The 22,319-nt window shown below is 58.1% G+C and overlaps 1 protein-coding gene across 5 annotated transcripts in view; it reads right to left on the bottom strand.

The window, feature by feature from the left end:
* Positions 1–22,319, bottom strand: part of CYTH1 (cytohesin 1) — a 75,528-nt gene that overhangs the window by 18,237 nt on the left and 34,972 nt on the right. For 2 of the 5 annotated variants that reach the window (XM_036269630.1, XM_036269628.1), the window contains 2 exons: positions 1,998–2,080; positions 903–967 (listed from right to left, as the gene is read on the bottom strand). In XM_036269630.1, the coding sequence (XP_036125523.1) occupies positions 903–967; positions 1,998–2,080 (148 nt within the window). Of the gene's footprint in view, positions 1–902; positions 968–1,997; positions 2,081–5,400; positions 5,422–9,782; positions 9,929–19,379; positions 19,710–22,319 lie in introns of those variants that run through there. The other 3 variants (XM_036269631.1, XM_036269629.1, XM_036269632.1) reach the window with 3 other exon arrangements.

Here is a 22,319-nt window from a genome sequence, read left to right as displayed (position 1 = left end):
TCTCACGACCAATGGTGGTGAGCATTTCCGTGTCTACTACACACACAGCTTCTTGTAGAAAGTGTCCTTTCAAGTTTTTTGCCCATTTTTATTTGAGCTGTCTTTTTTATTTAATTTGTATGTGTTTCTTTATATACTTGTATATATCTAGATACAAACCCTCAAATACAGCTAGTGCAAATACGTTTTCCTTGTGTGTGGCTTACCTGTTCAAGTCTTTTAAAAGTATCTTTTAAAAGAACAGACTTTAAATTTGGTGAACTCCAATCTATCTATTTCTTTCAAGCTATAATTCGAACGGAAAAGAAAGGTGTGACGCAGAGCTGACGGCAGACTGAAGCGGTGAGCTGGCCCCTTTCCAGAACAGACGGCCGCACAAACCCACTGCACCGCCCACGTTAAAATGACCAAGTCGAGGGTCTGACAGGGAGTCAGGCTTAGAAAAACACAGGCCCATAGGAACTGGAAACAGCCCACTCACTGCATCAAGCAGCTAGAAAACGGCCTGGGAGCACCATTCAACACTGACCTCTCAGCACTGACATCGATGCAGCTACAACCCCGACCACAGACGCCTGTCTCTGCACTGCGATCCTGTCCGTGCCTCCCTCCTCTCGGGGTCAGGAAGCGCGAACAGGCGGGCACGCGTGCCCGGGCACGACGTTAACAGGCAATGCAGCTTCTCACACGCACGCCCGGGACAGTGAGGAGGAGGAGGAGGGGGCCTCCCGAGGTCTCTAGCTCAGCCTGCCCCACCTCTCAGAAGCCTCCCATCCGCGCCCCACACTGGAGGCTCTGCACCCGCGGAGAGAACGGCATAGGAAACGCGCCTCCGCCGCAATGCGCCCAGGAAGGGCGGCGGGTGGCGAAGCTGCAGCCGTGCGCCCGCACTGCGGACTCACCTTTCCTCTGCGGACCCCAGGCTCTCAATCTCGTTCGCCACTTCTGCTATCTCATCCTTCAGCCTCTGCAAGACAGACGGCCAGGGTGACCCGGGAGGGAAGGGCGCATCGAGTTAAAACCTCTGAACCCCAAAAAGCTCCTTCCGACAAAAAGCAAAATGAAGTGTCAAACCGAGAAAAGATCTAACCGTTTCTGAGAATTCTTCTGTCCTACATGTCTCTAACTGAGCTCTGCCAGAGAGCAAGCGTGCCAGGGCACTCAGGTGAAGGCAGTCCTGCCCCCAAGGGGGTCGTGGTCCGCGAGACGAGGATGCCCCGGGCACACGGCTGCCTCCACTGTCTATCAGAGCCCAGTGCAGCCTCGAAAGGTGTGCGCTAGGTCAGCACAGCGGCCGAGCGGCTGCACGGGGACTGCGGCCCGGGGACTGCCGCCCCCCCCACCCGTCAGCAAGCCCTCGGTGGGGACTGCCCATGAGGGTGGGGCTTTCCCAGCAACTCACCAGTGAAACGGGAGTCAGTGAACAGGGAGAGCGATCGAAACACAGAGACCAACACGGACAGGCCAGTGTTCGCCCTGCGCTCCCCGCAGCGCTGGGACAGGCTCCCGCCCCCCCCCAGAGCTGGGTGCTTGTGCACAGGACCTAGAAAAGCACTGATAATGTCTACAGCTGACTGCGCACTCCAGGGACCAGCGGCCATGCAAAGCCCTGGATACCCATGAACTCATCTAACCCTAGAGCAACCTGTTGGCAGGTGTTTTCACTCTTATCTTACAGAAGAAGAAACTGAAATTCAAGGAGCCAGAGCTCTGGGATCTACAGTCACTCACCCAGTAAGTGACAGTGCCAGGGCCTGGGCCTGGACCTGCTTTGAGCTCTGATCACAGCCCTCCCCTGAGCCACTCGGGAGGTGACGGGTCAGTCCACCCCGCCTGCCGACCAGCTGGGGGAGCTTCCAAACCTCTCGCCTCTCTGAGCCCCGTCCCCGCGTCTGTTGAGCGATGACTGTCCACACCTCCCCTTTGCTCAGAGCCGCGGTGAGTCAGGAGAAGACACCGCAGAGCCCGCCGCCCAGTGGCACGCGCTGCCCTCCTACCTGAATGTCGGCCAGCAGCTCCTGCTTCCTCCGCCGGATGCTCTCCAGCTCCTGCCGCTCCTCCGCAGTCAGGTCGCTGGGAACTACAGAAAGGAGGACATGTCACGGGAAAGCTCTCATCTCGCCAAAAATAAAAACCCAGAGGCCACTAAAGGACAAAGCGACACAGCAGATTCAAAAGGAAGAGGCGCTGGGACCAGAGAAGAGCTTGAGGAAGGAGCACCTGCCATGAAGAGCAGGAGCTGCCTGGGCGGGAGGAGGCGGCGGGAAGGAGCAGGGACAGGCCGGGCCCTGGCATCTCCATCCCTCACAGCCGAGGCTTCAGGCCCCAGTTAGCCTCTCTCCCCGAGTCCCACTCCAGAGTCCCACTCCACGGTGGAAGGACGCCCAGGACACCCTCAGGTGGGGCGGGGGACCAGCGCAAAGGACGAAGGCTGTGCGCCATCTCTGGGGGAGAGGGGAGAGGATGCACATGTGCAGAGAAAAGAAATCTAGAAGGATATACCCCAAACTGAGGGCAGTGCTGGACTCTGGGGACCGGGTTTCGGGACTTTTCTCTGCCTGACACCTTCTATATAGTCTGCATAATGTTTGAAACGGGCTCTTATCCTGAGAACAAAGTTACTTCGTTGCCATCACAGCTCTCACCACAGAACAGATGACCCTCTGTGCTGGGAGACACGTGGTCTCGGAAGAACGAGCTGTGGACTCCAGCAGACTGGGCTCCAACCCCCACGCACCTCTCAGGGCACGGCACGAGTCACCTCAGCTGTTCGGGCCACGCTCCGTCGCCAGCGAGGCGAGGACCCCACCGCCCACCTCGTCGGGCCCTCAGCCTGCTGCCGAGCAGGAGCACGAGGGCGGTCCCTGCGGGGCCAAAGGCTCCGTCCTGACGGCTGGGCAGCTGCGGGCGCCCGTCCTCCAAGCAGGGCCTGAATGAGCCCAGCTCAATGGACGGTGCGGGTCCAAGGGCCACGTGTGACTATGAAGCACTTGAGAAGTGACGAGCCCAGTCTGAAAAGTGCTGTGCGTGTAAAATGCACATCGGAGTTTGCACAATAGAGCAGATACGCTCTAAGATTTTATACTGATCACATACTAAAGAGAACACCTGATACGTAAAATCGACTCTCCCCTGATGTCGCGGCCACCAGAAAGGAACGCTGCCTGTGGCCCGTGTGCCACTCCCACCGGGCAGAGCTGGGCCAGCTCCTCCTGAGCAGCCCGGGCCGCGCCTCCCTGCCCGAGGCAGTGTCCACCCCGAGCATCTCACACACGTCACGAAGACGACACCGCGGGCAGAAGCAGCAGACGCGACAGAGCCAACGGCACGGATTAGCAGCTACGCTAGAAAAGTGTCTACACTCCGAGACCCACAATAAGAGATGCGTCTGACGCCACGACTCCCCGGCCGCCTCAGGACGGCGACACCTTCTGTGCTGCTGGCACGCGCAGCGGCCGGCCCGCCGAGCCCCTCTGTGGTCACCACGCACGGAGCCCTGTGGTCCGAGAGCTCCCTCGCGCGCGAGGCCGGCAGACAGCGTCCCACGGAAGACTCCAGCAGCCAGCCTCAGTCCCGGACTCGGGTGAGCGGCCCACGCTGCCCTGGGAGAAGCGGGGCGAGGGACACACCAGCTCTAGCAGACAAAGCCCCTGCGAGAAACCACACGGCCCAGGGCTCCCGCCGGGCCCAGAGGCAAGGCCGCCCGCGGAGCTCACTCTGGTGGCCTGTACTCCCAGACCAGGGAGATGTCTAGTCCAGGAAGACCAGGCGTTCCTTTAAGGATACTTTCCAGAGGTTCTAGAAGACAAGTATTCACTCTAACATCACATGGTTCTGAAGCCGTGAAGCGATACTTCCTTTTTAACAGCCATCCCTCGGGGATGAATAATCGGCTTTAATTTTGAAGCACAGAGAAGCTTAATCAGATCATGCAGGAGTCCGCCCTGGAGAGGCAAGTGGGAGGTGCTCACACGAGGCCGAGAGCGAGCCGGTGGGCACCGCGTGTGTCCCCAGATGCTGCATCCCCGAGAAGCCAGGTCTGCCGTTCCCACCGGGACTCTGGTTGCTTCTTTGCAGTCAAAGCATTCACATATGACACTTCTTCTAGAAGGTCAGAGTGTGGTTTCTGGGTTATAAGCTCAAAATGCAGCCCTGGCCAGTTTGCCTCAGCGGTTAGAACGTCGGCCTGCGGTCCAGAGAGACCCGGGTTCGGCTCCCGCTAAGGGCATGTGCCTCAGTTGCAGTCCTGGTTGGGTCATGTGGGTGGCAACCACTCGATGTGTCCCTTTCATGTCGATGTTTCTCGCTCTCTCTCTCCCTCCCATTCTATCTGAACAAAATATAGAAAAGTGTCCTCGGATGAAGATAAAAAAAAAAAAAGTGTTTCTAGTTCTCTACCCTCCGAAATACTTATTAGAAAGACTACAGGAACAAAGAAAAGCTGTAGCCCTGGCCGGTGTCGCTCAGTGTTCAGAACACTGGCCTGCACACAGAAGGGTCATTCCCGTTCAAGGGCACAGCCCTGCAGGGAGGTGCTCGGGAGGCAATCAGTCAATGTCTCTCTCATCCATATTTCTTTTTCTTTCCCCATCCTTCCTTCCCTTACGCTCTCTCTAAGGATCAATGGAAAAAATATCCTCAGGTGAGAATTAACAAAAAATAAAAATAAGGAAAAGCTGTTTAAGTCTATGGCAGCCAACAGGAAGGGAGAGGGGCCATCAGAAGAGACATGACAAAGTCCAGGCAGAGAAAGCAGAGTGCCCACACCGCCCTCCGGAAACCAAACTCCAGGAGGGCAGGGCCCTGCACCTGTCACTGCTGCACACAGAGTGGCCAGAACCGTGCCCGGCACCCCAAAGACTGTGCATCGTGTTTATTCCCAGGCCAGAACCAAAGACCCAAACCAACTTGTGAGCAAGCAGCTGGCACGGGAGCTGTGCCTGTGAAGTCTCCCTACACCAGCATTTGGGAGGCCTGGCGTCGCCCCATCGCCAAGAGGGCTCACGGACACCCAGCCTAAAGCAGAGCCCCCGGCCCAGGAGGCCCGTCACGCAGGCCTCACAGGGTGCACCCACGGTGCCATTCCCACACGCACAGTGATGGCCCAGCCCACAGGAGAAACCAGGCGAGGGACAGAAAACCACCTGGGCAGACAGAGATGATTAAGAAAACTTCAAATGAACAGAAAACTCTAAAAAGGGACAATTACAGAAAAAGAATAATCTCTTGGAAATTAAGCATATCTGGCCTTCCAGCCTCCCCCCAAACAACCAAGGCGGTGAAGGTGAGCGAGGCTCCCACAGGGCACAGGGCAGGAAGACGAGACGGGAAATGGAAGGAGGCCGAGAACATAAGCAGGCGATTCATTCGTGAGGACTTCTCATCTCACGGGACACTCACAGTGAGGCCAGAGCCGGCGGGGAGACGAGACGGGGGTGGAAGGAGGCCGAGAGCGCAAGCAGGCGACTCGCCGTGAGGACTTCTCATCTCACGGGACACTCACAGTGAGGCCAGAGCCGGCGGCTCGCGGTGACCACCAAAGCCCCGTGAGTGTAGCGAGGGAGCGCTCCTGGCTGGAGGGGCGGCGACTGGAAGACAGTGCGTGGGGGGTGGGGGGGTCAAAGTTCTCAGCAAAAGCTACTGACCCTAGAAGTAATCCTCAGTCAAGTATGAGGGCAAAACAGGCTAATTTCAGACACATGAGGACCCAGAAAGCTGATCTTCTCTGAACCCCTCGAGGAGGAGGCGGGCGTGTCCACGGGCTGGGGGATGACTCGGGACCCCCTGAAGGACAGAGGCTCACGCCGTGGATGGATGAGAACAGGACGCCCGTGGGTGCCAGACGCCATCACAGACAGCGCAATGATCACGAACAGGAGGTGAACAAGAACACACTGAGGAGTACTGGATATGAGAGGCACCACTCAGTCCTTTCTCAACAGAAGAAAAGGTACGACACCGGGTAACGCCCAGGCGTCCCACAGAGACCTACGTCACCCAGGCCAGCTGAGGTGAACGACAGTCAGGTTCCCAGGGCATCTCACCCACAGCACGACCGAGGGACAGTGAGCGAGCAGAGCTCCTGCTGTCACGGGGCACAGGAGACACAGACTGAAGGCGGTCCTGGCAAAAGCGGGGCGGCGTGCCAAGCCACCGGTGGCCGGTAAGGAAGGGTGGGTCTGGGGCTGGGAGCAGATCCTGAGAGGGCATCGGAGCTGAGAATGGCTCCGGGCTAAGCAGCACGTGGTCCTTGTCGTGTGCTGTGCGACAGTGAACATCGGGGTCCGCCTGTGGACTCGGCACAAAGGCTGATCCTGTTATAGGAGACAGTCACGACATCAACCATGGTCATGCAAAGTGGAGAGAGTGGACAGAGGTGTGAGGCGGGCAGGCGGGTGCGACAGGAGGGCAGGAAGGGCCCCCATGGCTTCTTCTTGGGGGGGCAGGGGGAGGGGTACAGGAGCACGGACGAGAAATGCAGGGTGTAGCGATGGGTATGGCGTCCAAAGGGGGGAAATAAGGCACCTGAAACAGTGCATAGGGAGAGAAGGAAGAGGACGGCGGAAGAGGAGGAAGTCGGGAGGTGGTCTCTGACGCGGACCACAGCCAACGGAAGGGCACTAGGTGCCCAGCAGCACCCGCCAGGTCAGCAGCCCGCGGTGCTCCTGGGAGCGGGCGGGGAATGAAGCCAGGGCATGAGCTAGGGGGCACTTGCACTACTGCATTGTCAAGTGAAAGTGAGAGGTCAAGGCACGGCTCCTAGGAAAGACAGGCCTCTATGACCAGGCCAGGCAGAAAAAGCTTCTGGTTAACTTGCAGTTAGAATACACAAGACATCTATAAACAAGACATCTATTCACTTTATTTAATGCAGGCTCCCGACCTCAACCACGCGATTTGTAAATCACTTTTTCCTTCCACACTTAGTCACCTTAAATCACAGTGCTGCTTCTTTTTTGGTTCAAAAAATCATCGAAGAAGATAAAAACAAAAAACAAAAAAAACAAATCCCATCAGATCTCATTAGATCATTAGGTCTCATTTTTCTCATGAACTTTTCTCTGAGAGGAGAAAAATTCAACCCTGTAACAAATGCATCCTCCTCTGCTTGAACTCGGAGCGCACCTGAAATCTTCACGCTCACGCTGCCCACGGGGAACACAACACTGGCTCTGGCTGAGAGCGGCGGGAGTGACCGCAGCCTGGCCGGCGTCGGGGCCCTGGAGGCCGCAGCAGGACGGGGAGCAGGCGCTGGCACTCAGACAGCCGCATCCCTCTGCCCAGCCCCAGGGGAGCGCGTGGGCCCGGGAGGGCATCCATCGATGCTGTGGCTTTTCTGCGAGGCCACAAGGGTTAAAGCGCAGAAGCCGGCGGACAGGCCAGATGGCAGACAACAAACAACTCCTCCTCCCCGACACCGCCACGCGCTGAGCGGCTTCCGAGCCAGGGCAGCGGCTCAGCCCTCTTCTCTCGAAAAGAATGGCAGCTGTGGGGGCGGCCGGCCGCCTGTGCAGAGGACCTGGAGCAGAGCCAGAGGGGCCCGGGCCGCGGGAGCTCATTTACAAGGTTAATTGACAAGGTGTCCTGCTTATGGACGGGACCAGCCCGGTATCGGCCCCTCACCATTCCCCTGCAGGGTTCCAATTCCATGAAGGAGATCAAAGGGCCTACAACAAGGGGCCACTGTGCTCAGCTGTGAACAGAAAAGCCACACAAGGAAAGCTTCTATCTATTTCTTTATTTAAATGTTGCTCTGCAGATTTCACCAGTGGCAGAAACCCAGAGCTGAAATGCGCCCCACGCAGCGTGTACAAAGGAGGGCTGTCTTAAAGGGACAACGCCTTCCTCCCAGCCGCTGGTGGCCACAGACAGCACAGCACGTGGCTGGCCACCAAGGCTCCTGCCCAGCTACTCTCCCTCCTCAGTGCCAGGGGCAGGTGCCCAGTGAGCTGCAGGAAGTTCAAGTGAAAACACAGTTCTTCTGACAGCAGTTTCTGCTCAGCAGGAACACAGGCCGCTGCCAACCCAATGGGCTGCGTTCTGGGACCTCCACCCAGGGGCCGCGCAAAGGAGTCAGCCAGCAGTGTGCCCCGGGGCCCAGACACCACTAAGGCCACCTGGCCACACCGGGGCCCTCTGCCTGGCTTTGAGACACACTGGCCTTGTTCTTCTACCATGATCATCAAACATCATCCTTCTTGGAGCCCCTGCCTTCCGACGGCGAGGGTCCAGACTGGAACCAGCAGGGACGCATTCTGAGCAGTGAGGCCCAGTCCAGAAAGCCCGACCTCTGACCGGGCGGAGGGCCCGGAGGCACAGCCTGCCCCACACGGCGGCGCCCAGGCCCTGTGCCCATACAGAGCTTCGCCGGATGAGCTGAGCTCGCAACACGGTCGCAGCCCGCAGCCCTCCCGCCGCCCACCTGGACCGGGCGGTGTGCCAGGTGCAGCGCCATGCTCTCCCAGGCCCTCCGCTCTGGAGGGCACAGGGCCCTTCACCAACAAACAGCCTTGGGTCCACGCGCACACACGTGGGAAACTGCCCGAAGCCAGGGCAGCATCTCGCCCGCTCCAGACTGGAAGCTCACAGGCCTGTGGCACAGAAGTCCCCACTTGGCGAGAGCTGGGCCCTGACCCCGCTGTCACATCGCCTCGCCTGCCCTGCCCCGCCCTGCGGGTCAGTCACCTTGCCTCCCAGGAAACCCCGGTGACAAACAAGGTGAAACTTCAAAGACTAGAAAGAATTCAGGCTTCGAAAACATACTGAATGCTCAGCAAACTCCCACAAAACCGAGATGCGGGGCAGGTCTCCCGGGAGACGAACGCGGCTGAGCTTCAGTGTCTTTCAGGTCGAAGGCAGCACAGGGACGCGCACGACAAGGCTGTGCGACTCTGCCGAAAGCCTTGGACTCAGAAACAGGCCTGGGCAGTTGTCAAGACCAGAGGCCGAGGGAGGGAAGAGGGGCGTGGCACAGGGTAGGACTGGAGCCCAAACCGGGCGCCGCGAGCAGCCCACAGCGTGCAATGCGGTGCCCTCGCGCCTCTGTGGCACGTCGGCCCACTCGGGAAAGCAGCTCCCTCGCCTTCTGCGGAGTCAGACCCAAAGAACCCCGCCGAAAACCGACCGCCATGCTATTCAGCCCTGAAAAGAGAAGAGCTCAGCACCCGCACAGCATGGATGGGCCTGAGGCCGCGGTGCTGAGTGAAGTCAGCAGGCACAAAGGCCAAGTGCTGCGGGGCCCCACCCACACGAAGCCCAGAGCAGTCACATGCACGCACACGGGAGGAGCAGGTGGGTGCCGGGGCGGGGACTTGTTTAATGGGGCACAGTTTCAACTTTGTAAGATAAAAAAGTTTGAGAGATTGGTTAGACAATAATGTAAATGTATTTAATGCTACTGAACTGTACACTTAAAATGGCATATTTTATGTTACAAGTACTTTATAATGAAAAATAAACAAAAATTGGGGACGCTTCTGAGCAGCGAGGCCCAGTCCAGAAAGCCCGCCCTCTGCCCGGGCGGAGGGCCCGGAGGCACAGCCTGCCCCACACGGCGGCGCCCAGGCCCTGTGCCCGTACAGAGCTTCGCCGGATGAGCTGAGCTCGCAACACGGTCGCAGCCCGCAGCCCTCCCTTGTAATACTTTCATTACAAGTATTTTATAATGAAAAATAAACAAAAATTAGACAGCAACATCCTGACTTCCTGATTTCTGCTCACCTCAGTTCTCCCAAAAAGCTATAATTTGACTTTTGTGTAGAAATTTAAAAGAAATGTCTCACCACCAATTTACGGCCTAAGAGATTTTAAAAGAATGCACAGACGCCGGTCCAGAAAGAGTTAAATGAGCACGTGGCTGGCATGACTAACATTCACCTCCACCAGCGAGGGTGCTTCCAGCCAATCTTCTCATTCAAATTCCTTCCACCTAGAAGGAAGCACGTTGAAGGTTTTACTGCCATATCGTGCATTTTAAAGGAAAACGTCCTCATCGCTAACCCAGCTGCTCAGGCCCAGTTCATCCACCTGAGCGGCCAGGGGGAGGGTGGGGACCCCCCTGCCCTCTCCCGAAGCTCGCACAGGCCTGTCGCCATCGCCGCCTTCCCGAATGCGAGGGTGTCTGAGAGTCCGCAAGCTGTCGCATCCGAGCCAGGCATTTCGCCCTTTACCTACCACAGAAAAGGGCGTCAACACATTGTATCTAATAAATGCTAGAACTCGAAGATGTACTTGGCATAACTTTACGATTTAACTAGCTAACCAATGGGAAATGAAGTCAAATTTCAGGGCAGTAAAAGAAACTAAGTCACAAAATGTTATCCTAAAAGTTTGGTTTAGAAAAACAAAGTTAACCCATTTTCAATAAAAGCGAAACAAGAAAACAACCACGTTAAGAACCTCAACCGTTCGAAAGCCAGGCAGCGCCCACGTCCACCCCAGGCCTCGACCCTTTCCGGACGCCCACGTCCAGCCCGGCTGCAAAGCTGCTCCGGAAAGGCCGCAGGAGCGAGAGCCGAGGGGACCCGCTCAGCAGGGAAGACGTCTGCTCTAGCCTGGCCTCCCTGGACTGCGGTGTGGTCCATGGCTCTCCAGGACGTCCGGGAATCCCCCCCACTGAAGCCTCTGTGCCCGCCCTGGCCCTTCCTCCAGTGGCCCTGGCAGCCTGTGCCAGCTGCGATGCCGTCACTCCGCACAGCTGCGTCACCACACCCTCCATGTCCAAAATAGAGGCTCAGGGGGTTTTAAGAAGTCAGCTCCCTCTCACTAGACCCTGGTTCCCGGAACGTATCTGCACACCGGCCCTCTGCACACCGCGGGGTCTTGCTGCACACGGACACAGCCCCTTGGACTGCCAGCTGGAGCGGGTTCCCGGGACCAGCTGGATGCGAGCCCACTCCTCTCCGCGCAGTTGGGAAGAGGGCTGTCCACCCAGGCAAGGGCCCAAAGTCCTCCAAGAACAACAGAAGTCCTGCAGTGGGTCCGAGGGGACAGAATCCCTGGACATGCCCTCGGCGTTCTGCTTCCCCTCTGCAACCTCACGAAGCAGGACCACACACGCTGGCTGTCAGCGCGCCCTAAACCGCAGGCCTAGGAGAAGCCCACGGAATGCGTGAGCATCTCCCAGAAGCCGCTCGTGGAAACCCTGGAGGGGAGAGAACGGGAAAGTGCAGGGCAGCCGTGCAGAGAGCAGCCCTGCACCCCGCAGCTGGGCCACCTCCTGGGGCCGCAGGTAACAGAGCAGGGTCCCGGCTCCACATGATGCTCCACACCGTGGGCTCCCCAAGCCGTCCACCCGCCTCTTACCCAGGGCGAGTCTTCTGTCCTGCAGCCAGGGGCCTGGCAGCAACGTCAGAGCGTGGGCAGGTCGCAGCTGTCCGCTTCAGAGCCCATGGTGGACCAGCACCGAGACCCTGCCGCCCGGGGCTCCTGGCTGGAGGGAGGGACGGAGCAGGCACAGCCTGTGAGCAGCACAGCCAGGGAGGGGGCGGCCGGAGGAGACAAAAGCTGAGCAGAAAGCCCTGGAAAGGGAGCCGAGGCTGGTGGGGAAGCTGGCAGGGATGGAGGCGGCGGTCGCGGGGCTGTCGCCTGGCTGGCACCTGGAGAGTGTGCTGCTCGGCCCCTGGCAGGCTCATTTCCATGAATGCGATTGCGGCCGCCCCTCCTCCCGCTCCCCCATTCGGGCCTCCTGCGGGGGAGGGGACGCACTGCCGGCATTTGCTCACAGGCTGCACTGGCTTCTCCCCCCCTCAGCAGCAAACTCCGATGGCTGCTTCCCCGGAGATGTTAACCCTTGCTTACGATGCCTCCCACACTGCGCGGACAGACAGACCTACGGAGAGCAGGCCACTGGTCACCCCTGAGCACAAGGCCGCCTCCTTCCCCCACTCTGCACCAGGTCTCACAGGCCATGACCTGCTGACTGCCTCACACACCCCCGGCCCCCTTGGCTCCGAGGCCTCAGCCCCACTCTCCAGAGTGGCCCAGCCTTTCCCGGAAGGCATGCCTCCCACGCAGCGCACATACGCCCCAGCTCCACGCACTGACCACGGCTGTGTCCTGACCAGCGATGGCAACATCACATTCTGGTCCACTCTGGTTCGGGGGAGTTAGGATGGCCCTAGGACAATGCTGGACAATGGCTGGTGACAAGAAACATGACAAGAGCCTGAGAGTAGTGGCCATTAATCTTTGGAGGCAGCGAGGATCACTGAGGGCACGGATCTGGGACCCCAGGTCCCCACGTGCACCAGATCACAGGGCAGCTGGGCAACTGTCTGCAGACCACCCACAAGAAACACCGCCTTTGACTAATAAGGAAGAGGAGGGTTTTTTTTGTTTTTTTTTTTTCTATTTTGTTCAGATAGAGTGGGAGGGAGAGAGAGAAACATCGACGTGAAAGGGACACATCAAGTGATTGCCACCCACACAACCCAACCAGGGCCGGGGACAGACTGCAACCGAGGTACGTGCCCTTAGCAGGAACCGAACCCGGGTCTCTCCAGACTGCAGGCCAATGCTCTAACCGCTGAGCCAAACCAGCCAGGGCGAGAAGGGTTTTTTTAAACAAGTCCCAGATAAGCAAGGAGAAAACAGGAAGTGAATCTCCGTGGTATGGAGGAGGGTCTCTAGCACAGCTGACACGTCGCAGGTCGCTGTACTATGAGCCATCCCTCACCCGGCAGCTTGTCCAGCTGTGCCCTGGCCCCGCCCACTGGGTGCCAGTAGCACCCTCACCCCACCCCCAGGTGTGACAACCAAAAATGCCTCCATATGGTGCCCAATGTCCCCTGGAGGGAACCCTGGTCTAGTTAAGAACCTCTGCTCTGGATAAATAGCAAAAAGAGTAAAAACCCTAAAAACATCCCTGCCTTACCCTACCTTCCTGTCTTGTCTCCTTAGAAAATTGCTGTTAGACCCTGGCCAGTTTGGCTCAGCGGTTAGAGCTCTGGCCTGCGGTCCAGAGAGACCCGGGTTCAGTTCCCGCTAAGGGCACGTACCTCGGTTGCAGTCTGTCCCCAGCCCTGGTTGGGTCGTGCGGGTGGCAGCCAGTCAATGTGTCCCTTCCACTTCAATGTTTCTCTCTCTCTCTCTCTCTCTCCCTCCCTCCCACTCTATCTGAACAAAATATGGAAAAGTGTCCTCAAGTGAGGATAAAAAAAAAAGAAAACTGCTGTTAGGAGGCACCCCACCTTCCACTAACGTGGGCCCCACATCCCGGGTCTCTTGCCACCACGACAAGGTCACCCGACCCGCCTCGAACACTCAGGCTGCGCAGTCCGACCACGTCTTCCGAGAAGCAGCCCTACGAGGGACACTTGTTGTGTCGGAACGTCAGTTTTCACCCAAGACTCACGGCAAGTCTGTGAGAAACACCCCGAAGTTCCCAGAAACTCTGCTGACGGCTGGACAGGACCACACTTTCAGCAAACCCGCGGCCCACGGGTAATGCTTTACACAGGCAGATGTAGATAAATACATACAATCTCATAAAATATAAAGAAAAATAATACTATCCAGTCAGTGGGGGGGGGCAATTAGCTAGCCATTTGGGGGAAAGCTAAGTTGTATGTCTACCGCATAACAAAGCTAGTTCTAGCTGAAGCAAAGATTTGTTTATTTTAAAGATTCTTTTATTGATTTTTAGAGAGAGAGAAAGGGAAAGAGATAGAAACATCGATGTGAGAGCGAAACACCAATTGGTTGCACGCCCCCTACTGGGGATCAACCCCACAACCTGGCATGCCCTGACTGGGAATCGAACCGGGACCTCAATCCATGGGACAACACTCAGTCCACTGAGCCACACTGGCCGGGCTGAATCAACGAATTTAATGTAAAAGAAGAAACCACACAAACTCTGGAATGAAGACAGGATCACTAAAGTCACGGACTGGTTTGCTGCACTCAGATGACAGGTTTCTGAAGGGAATCGGGTCCTGTGAGCTAAGGAACCACTGGGACAAGGCAGCGGGACAGAAGCTGTCTGACCCGTCGTGGAGAACAGCAGGACGAAGATGAACACCGGAGCAGGACAGAGAAGCCCCGAGGCCAAACAGGAAGCTGTTGCTGCCCTCTGACAGTAGACAGACAGAGAGGACACCCACACGGCAGGCGGCCCCCACTCGGATGGCAGGAATGCTACCCTGGAAAGACCCGAGACACACCGGGGGCACCCATGCCGATGGAGGCCCCGGGCCTGGGGTGCACCTGCCTGATGCCACCAACAGGGACCCTCTGCAGAGGCAGGCGTGCGGAGTCTGACGCTTCATTTTGGACTCTGCATACACCTGACCTTACACAGCACAAGCTGTGGGGTCCACTTACATGCAGCTTTTCTCCATAATTACTTTCACTAGTGTTGCTCCGTGGCTGGGAGTCCGTGGATGGGGAGGGCTGGCTGGCTGTATGCACTGTACACCGTTTCACAGGGGGACTCGAGCATCCTCAGATTTGGGTACCTGCAGGGGTCCTGGAACAAATTTCCCCTGAATACCCAGGAACAACTTAAGTTTTGGGGGAGTTAAAAGTTACATGTGGATTTCTGACAATGCAGGGCCAGCGCCCCTAACCCTCCGCTGTATTTGGATCCAGCAACAAGGTAAACTTCTATGTTGACAGGTGCATTCAGGGAAAACACGAACGTGTCACCAGCCACTCACCCCGCAATAGCTGCTCAGCTGATGCCTCAGCATTTCCACTGTGGAAGGAACACCCTGAGTTTTGTCACAATGCCTGTGAAGTCCCTGGGGCAGCTACGCCACCAGCTGTTGTCGTAGGTGTGGGATTCCTTCTGGAGCCTATGAATCAGAATCCCGAACTCTTAACAGAAAGTACAAAGGGGGAGGGGCTTCAGATGCAGAACCAGCCGCCGCTGCGGCCAAGAAATTCACCAGATCTTTAACAGCCGCGCGGTCAGGCTCTCGGGCCTCTACGTGGAGTGAGGGGCGCACCCGGGCTGGAAGCCGTCTGAAGGAGCGAGGAGCATGCTGGGCAAGTCCTGAGCTCACAGCACTGAGGGCAGCAGGACTTGACCTTCCTGCCTCTGTCGCCCCTGTGTGTCGCCTGGGTCTATTTACCCCAACACAGCACGTGCTCAGGAGAGCCCTGAGGTCATGAGACCCCTGCACCCTCACTGTGCTGCGTGACTTCAGTTCCTGGCTGACTCTGGTGTCCCTCCAGGAGCCTGGTGGCGGCTCCCCAGGGCAGAGCTGACTGCCTATACGAGGTCACTTATTTTTTTTTTTTAATCCTTACCTGAGAATGTTTTTCCATTTTGTTCAGATAGAATGGGAGGGAGAGAGAGGAAGAGAGGGAGAGAGAGAGAGAGAAACATCGACATGAAAGAGACACATCGACTGGTTGCCTCCAGCACAACCCCAACCAGGGCTGGGGACGAACCGCAACCGAGGTACGTGCCCTTGACCAGAATCGAACCCACGACTCATTGGTCCACGGGCCGACACTCTAACCACTGACCCAAACCAGCCAGGGCAATAGCAGGTCACTTTTAAGACACTCCATGGCCCCACGAGTCTGTGACCACAGAGCATTTAGTGACGGTCCTAGCTGCAGAGGAAACCCACTGACATCCCCACAAGTGAAGCCCTCGCTTCACAGGTAACCAGAGGCCTCGAAGTCTTTTCCACAAACCAACCTCAGCTGAGCAGAGAAAGAACGTCACCGCAGTAAGGGGCCTGTGGAGGGCTGTCGAATGCGAGGGAAAAGTGGGGAGGGGATGCTACGGACCACTTCCGGGAGGTCTAGCCTCCGCCTCTGATGTAAACAGCAGCAGAATCCAGGTGGCCTGCCCGCTGCCATGGACACACTGCCGCAGACCGCCCAGAGCCACAGGAGGGTGGGCCACAGCAGCCGGCATGTCTCGGGTTTCCTAGGTCTAGACGCCTCCCACCCAGACCCACAGCACCTGCCCTGTCCTCACCTCAGCTGACCACTCTGCGGGCTGGCAGGGCCCTTAAGGCCACAGACCTGGGCCTGCCAGCACTCACGATCCCGCCTGTTCTCTCCCAGGGCTGGCTCCCTAGACCGCGCCTGCTGCCCTCCACGTCCTGCCGGCCTGCTGGGCCCTGGCCCTGCCCGCGGCAGCAGCCTGTGCTTCCATCGTAACAGAGAACGCGGGAGGCCGCAGAGAGCTCGGACAGCTCCCTTTCTCAAGGGCAGGACCCCCGGCTCCTGGAGCCCACCTTCCTCACCGGGAAGGAAGGGCAGCTCTGTCCCCTCCACGGCACGCAGCTCGGGGGGAGGGGCTCCGCAGGAGAGCCTCAAAATTCCCACGAGAGCGAGTCCCCTTCAGAACCTGCCGCAGCAGATGGTGACGCCGGTCTGCTGTGATGTGCGCTTCGTGCACCAAGTGTTCCTGCTTAAAAATAAAGACGGAACCGTTTCTGATGCTGCAAAGCACAATTCAACCCACAGGAAGGGCATGAGAACCATCTCTGGAAACACGAACCCATAACTGCAGAGCATGGCTTTCCCTTCAATGCCCAGCTCGGCCTTGGCAATCTGTCTGACACGAGGCTGGTGCACCAGGACGGCAGTTGGAGAGGGAGGGGCGTCCACGGCAGTGCCACAGACACACCCGGGTCCCCGTGGAGAGGCACTGGGCTCTGTCTGGGGTGTCTTCCTATAAGGGATACTTTTTATACTTACATGGTAGCTTACAGCTAAAAATGTTCTTTCATTTCCATTTTTACTGGAACTCCAACTATGGGCATGAATAGTCTACCTAAGGGAAGTTCTAACTCCAGGCCCTGGCTAACCCTCAGCTCTTCACTTCCTCTTAACGTTCTGCAGACTGCTGTCGGCTCAGCACTTACTGGGCATCCGCACAGGCCCAGCTGTGCTCGGGGCCGCGATTCAGGCCCTCAGACCCTGCCCAAAGTGGAACACAGAGGCCAGAGGGGGAGATGGGGAGCCCACAGCTCAGCACATGCTGCCACCGCCACGGTGCGTGCCCAGTACCCGGGGCAGCCGAGGCGCGGTGCGTGCCCAGTACCCGGGGCAGCCGGGGCGCGGTGCGTGCCCAGTACCCGGGGCAGCCGAGGCGCGGTGCGTGCCCAGTACCCGGGGCAGCCGGGGCGCGGTGCGTGCCCAGTACCCGGGGCAGCCGGGGCGCGGTGCGTGCCCAGTACCCGGGGCAGCCTAGGACAGACACCAAGACACTTCAGGGAGCTGGAGCCTCCGGGCTTGAAGGACGAACAGATCCCCAAAGGAAGCAGAGACCAGTGTGGACACACATGCCAGGCAAGGTGAAGAATCTTTGTGTCCCACACAGCAAGGAGCTTGGATTGCACCCCAAAGAGAAGGCTGAGGGCCAGTCAAGGGGGATTAAGCATTAAAAAGGTAAGAATGGCCTGGCCGGTGTGGCTCAGTGAGCATCGTCCACAGAGTGAGAGGTCCTGGTCAGGGCACATGCCCGAGTTGCAGGCTCGATCCCCAGTGGGGATTGTGCAGGAGGCAGCCGATTGATGTCTCTCTTCACATCGATGCTTCTCTCTCTCTCCCCCTTCCTCTCTAAAATATCAATAAAAATAAATAAAAATAAAAAGGTGAGAATGAATAGCCAAAACCAGCCTAGGGCAGTGGAGACAACAGCGCCCCGTCCAGGGCACAGGACAGCTCTCAGACACACCTGCAGAGCACTGGAATGGGACGGAGCGCACTCATACCAGGCAAGGACGGAGGCGAGAAGAGCATCGGCCATGCAAGGGCGCTGGGCCTGAACTGGCCCAGCAGGAGAGGGTCTGCCTCTTTAAAGAAACGTCGAGCCCTGCCTCACCCTTCACCATGCTCTCCGGACGAGACTCTAAGAGCTGGCGCCTAGCCCTCCGCCCCGTCTTCTGGGGCTGCCGAGGGGCGTCCATGGCTCCCCCCACATCCACCTCTGCTGACTGCCATGTCTGCATCATCTCAGCCTGAGGACACGGATCTCGGCACTGGCAAGGCAACAGGGACACAGTCCCAGCAGGGAAAAGGACCTGCTGCTCCTGGAGGTTTCTTATTCAAAGGAGGGGTGCCGTTGATCCTGCCCCTGGCTCTGATCTCTAAATCCCAGCCCTAAAAGGGTGCCCCGCTCCGACCCCGAACCAAGTGCACAAAGGCCCACAACAGACCCCTGACCTAGACTGAAGTGACGATCAAGCAGCACCTCCTGGGGGTCTGAAGCCAGGCTCACCCAGGACAGCAAGGTCACAGCAGTCACTGGCTGCTCAGGCCAGGCGGTCGGGCCTCCTCTCTCAGCATCATCAGAAGGAGTGTGCCATGTCCCCTCCACTCAGTGTCCCCTGCGGAACGACAGACCTTGGCTGCTGTGGACGCCTCTCTCGGATACAAAGCCTCCCACACGCACCGCTCAGCCCAACCTCTCACTGCCTCTATCACCCCCTCTCCAAATGCAAGTATTATAGATATGAACACGTCCCTCCCCCGAGTCTCTCACACATGGCGCAGCTTTCCACATCACCCCAAGATGTGTGCCCACATAATCCAGAGGTGCAGTTGGAGATGAACCTTTAAAATGTGTTTAGTAGGAAACCAGTTAAGGAAAAGCATAAAAAGGACCCCAAAGTTAACTACAGCTTTTACAAAAACCACTCTGAGAAACAGCCTAGTATTCACCTCAACGCCTTCCCTCACCGCTGGCTCCGCGGCAGCCCACGCTGTGCAGTGGCGTGGCCACTCGGGCACACAGCAGAACGCACGTGCGACCCTGGAGCCCAGCAGGGCGGGGGTCTGGCGGCTGCAGGGCGGCCCTCCTGCAGAGCCTGGAATTCAGGAGCCGCAGAACCTGTCGCCCCTTTACTCACGGTGTGAGTGTGGGTGAATCAGCCTTCCCCTCGAACCAAAAGAGAAAGACCGACGGACGCGCATGTCCCTCTGTGGCACACGGATCTAAGGAAAACGGACGCCGCTCATCCTGAGCCTCAGTGCCCTCACCCTGGTCTCTGACGCTGTTGCTCTGCAGTGTCACACTCACTCTGGACACAGGGGACCCCCCAGAACTTCTGACGACTGTCACTCAGATGCAGGAAATCCAGGCAGGGTCACCAAGTCAGAGCCCACTGCCGAGGGGTACTGGGAAAGGTATGTGTGTGTGGGGGGCTTCTTTGGTCTAAAAACACTGTCTGTCTGTCTGTCTGTCTGTCTCTCTCTCTCTCACACACACACACACACACACACACACACACACACACGCGCACCTCAGCTTCTGCTCACTAAGGCGCTCTCTGGCCTCTCTCCCAAAAACAGTGACAAACGGAGCAGTCGGGGCCGCTCCCCACAAAGGCAGCGTCGCTCGTCACAGGATTCCAGGCTGACCACGAGATACGCACCCCTGCACACCGGGCCAGGACTGCACTCACCACCCTCCTCTTCAGTTCTGAGGACCATCTTCTTGCCGCCACAGCGGGACCCCGGAGGTGGCTCGGTCGGTTCTTCCACGGAGAACTCAGCAGAGCTTCCCTGGGCCGTGAGGCTGGGTGGGGCCGGGAACACCTGTGGGCTGTCTGGCCAACAGAACAGCTCAGCGCTCCGTCCTGAGCCCAGGAAGTCGCCGGGGACTCCGGGACCAATCAGCCTCCAGCCCACGGAAGCGTCACTGTTCCTGCCGCCACCCAGTTCCTGAAGTCAAGCTCCGGCACTCCGAGGCCTTAACCCTCCCCTCCCAGGAGGCCGGCCCTGCTCCGTCCACCGAAGCAGAGCCGCTGCCCTGTCTCCACTTTCCGAGCCCTTTCCTGGGTGGAAGCGGGAAAGCCCTGCTCCTCCGATGACAAACAGGGCGCGTTTCCCAAGACAGTGACTAAGACGTCGTAATCTCCGGGCCAGGGTAATGAGGTCAGAGGCTAAAAGCAGAAGGCGGATTTCAGAGGCGGAAAACAAAAACAACAAAACCCCGAGGACGGCACTCCCAGTGAGTTCAATTCTATCCCATGTCGCTGTCACGGGCTCCACCCGCTCGCGGTGCACGCTCACTGCTGAGACCAGCAGCAGCGATGAGGGGACCTCCATCCCACCCCCCGGGCAAGCAGTTCTTCCAGACTGTGTTACATTCCAGACTGTGTTATATTCCAGACTGTGTTACATTCCAGACTGTGTTACATGCTCACTGCTGAGACCAGCAACAGCGATGAGGGTACCTTCATCCCACCCCCCAGGGCAAGCAGTTCTTCCAGACTGTGTTACATTCCAGACTGTGTTACATTCCAGACTGTGTTACATGCTCACTGCTGAGACCAGCAGCAGCGATGAGGGTCTTCATCCCACCCCCACCCCCCACCCCCGGGCAAGCAGTTCTTCCAGACTGTGTTACATTCCAGACTGTGTTATATTCCAGACTGTGTTACATGCTCACTGCTAAGATCAGCAACAGCGATGAGGGGACGGACCTTCATCCCACCCCCCAGGCAAGCAGTTCTTCCAGACTGTGTTACATTCTAATTCTCTCGCTCATATATATGCATCTTTCTCTTTATATATACACCTCCTCCAGCTCTCTTATATAATACATACAATAACCAGAAAATTATATACTATGAGATACATTTCTCTCACTAGACATATTTATATTATCTCGAGATCAGAATACAGATAGCATATACAGAGAAATGTACAGAAAGAGAAACACCAATGTGTACATACATGTATACAGACAGAGCTGGAGAGCTACGTGCTGCTTTACAGCCAGACACTGTCACTCACACTGAACACCCCATAACTGAATGGACATCGGGCACACTGCTAATAATTCACGGCGCGGATGTGATATGCAAGCATTCCCTACTGTGAGACTTTTAAGCGGCTTCGATTTTCCACCAATCTTGTCTCTCCTCACTTCCTTAGCAAACACCCCTGGAAGCAGAACTGCTGGACCCCGACCCGGCTCCCCACATGGTCACTTACAAGCGACAGCCAGCAGTGGAGCGTCTCGTGTCGAGAACACTCCTTAGACGCTCGCTTGTGCTGGCTTGACAGCACCCGTGGGCGAGTGTTACTACCTTCAGCCCCCACTCCCAGGGGAGGACGGAGACGCAGAACATCACACAGCCGGCCAGGCATTCGGGCCGAGGCCTGTGCCACGCCCTGGGGGCTCCTCCTGGCGGTCCTGGTTGTAAAGAAAACGCAGCAGGTGTGTGGGGGCCTGAACCTGTCCTGGGCTGGGTCCTCATGGCAGCAGAAACATGCAGGTCTGCACCAAGACACCAGAGCGCCACCTCGTCACGCTCTGAAGATGACCACAGGCATCTCAAGGGCAGTGACTTTGACCTACCCTTCCCCTTCTTGCCTCACAAACATACACGCATACAGTTGTGAGTACCCGAAACAGAGTTTATTCTCGTATCACTTATTTGTACTACAACTGTGCACCTACCTTCGCTCACCCCTGCCTTTGTAAACCAGTCTGCTTTGCAGGTAGTGTAAACCCACTCCTGGTTTCGGCTCTGCACGCTGAGGTCACGGTTGTGCTTCCCGCTGCCCCCTCCATCCACGACGCCCCCTCCATCCACGACGCCCCCCTCCATCCACGACGCCCCCTCCATCCACGACGCCCCCTCCATCCACGACGCCCCCTCCATCCACGACGCCCCCCTCCATCCACGACGCCCCCTCCATCCACGACGCCCCCTCCATCCACGACGCCCCCTCCATCCACGACGCCCCCTCCATCCACGACGCCCCCTCCATCCACGACGCCCCCTCCATCCACGACGCCCCCTCCATCCACGACGCCCCCTCCATCCACGACGCCCCCCCCATCCACGACGCCCCCTCCATCCACGACGCCCCTCCATCCACGACGCCCCCTCCATCCACGACGCCCCCCCATCCACGACGCCCCCTCCATCCACGACGCCCCCTCCATCCACGACGCCCCCTCCATCCACGACGCCCCCCCCATCCACGACGCCCCCCCCCATCCACGACGCCCCCTCCATCCTCGACGCCCCCTCCATCCTCGACGCCCCCTCCATCCACGACGCCCCCTCCATCCTCGACGCCCCCCCATCCACGACGCCCCCCTCCATCCACGACGCCCCCTCCATCCACGACGCCCCCTCCATCCTCGACGCCCCCCTCCATCCTCGACGCCCCCTCCATCCACGACGCCCCCTCCATCCTCGACGCCCCCTCCATCCACGACGCCCCCTCCATCCACGACGCCCCCTCCATCCACGACGCCCCTCCATCCTCGACGCCCCCTCCATCCACGACGCCCCCTCCATCCACGACGCCCCCTCCATCCACGACGCCCCTCCATCCACGACGCCCCTCCATCCACGACGCCCCCCTCCATCCACGACGCC

This window comes from Molossus molossus, unplaced genomic scaffold, assembly GCF_014108415.1.
Source record: "Molossus molossus isolate mMolMol1 unplaced genomic scaffold, mMolMol1.p scaffold_m16_p_19, whole genome shotgun sequence".
Taxonomy (NCBI): Eukaryota; Metazoa; Chordata; class Mammalia; order Chiroptera; family Molossidae; genus Molossus; species Molossus molossus.
Note: the sequence above shows the minus strand (reverse complement) of the source record. Positions and strands in the feature narration are given on the sequence as shown.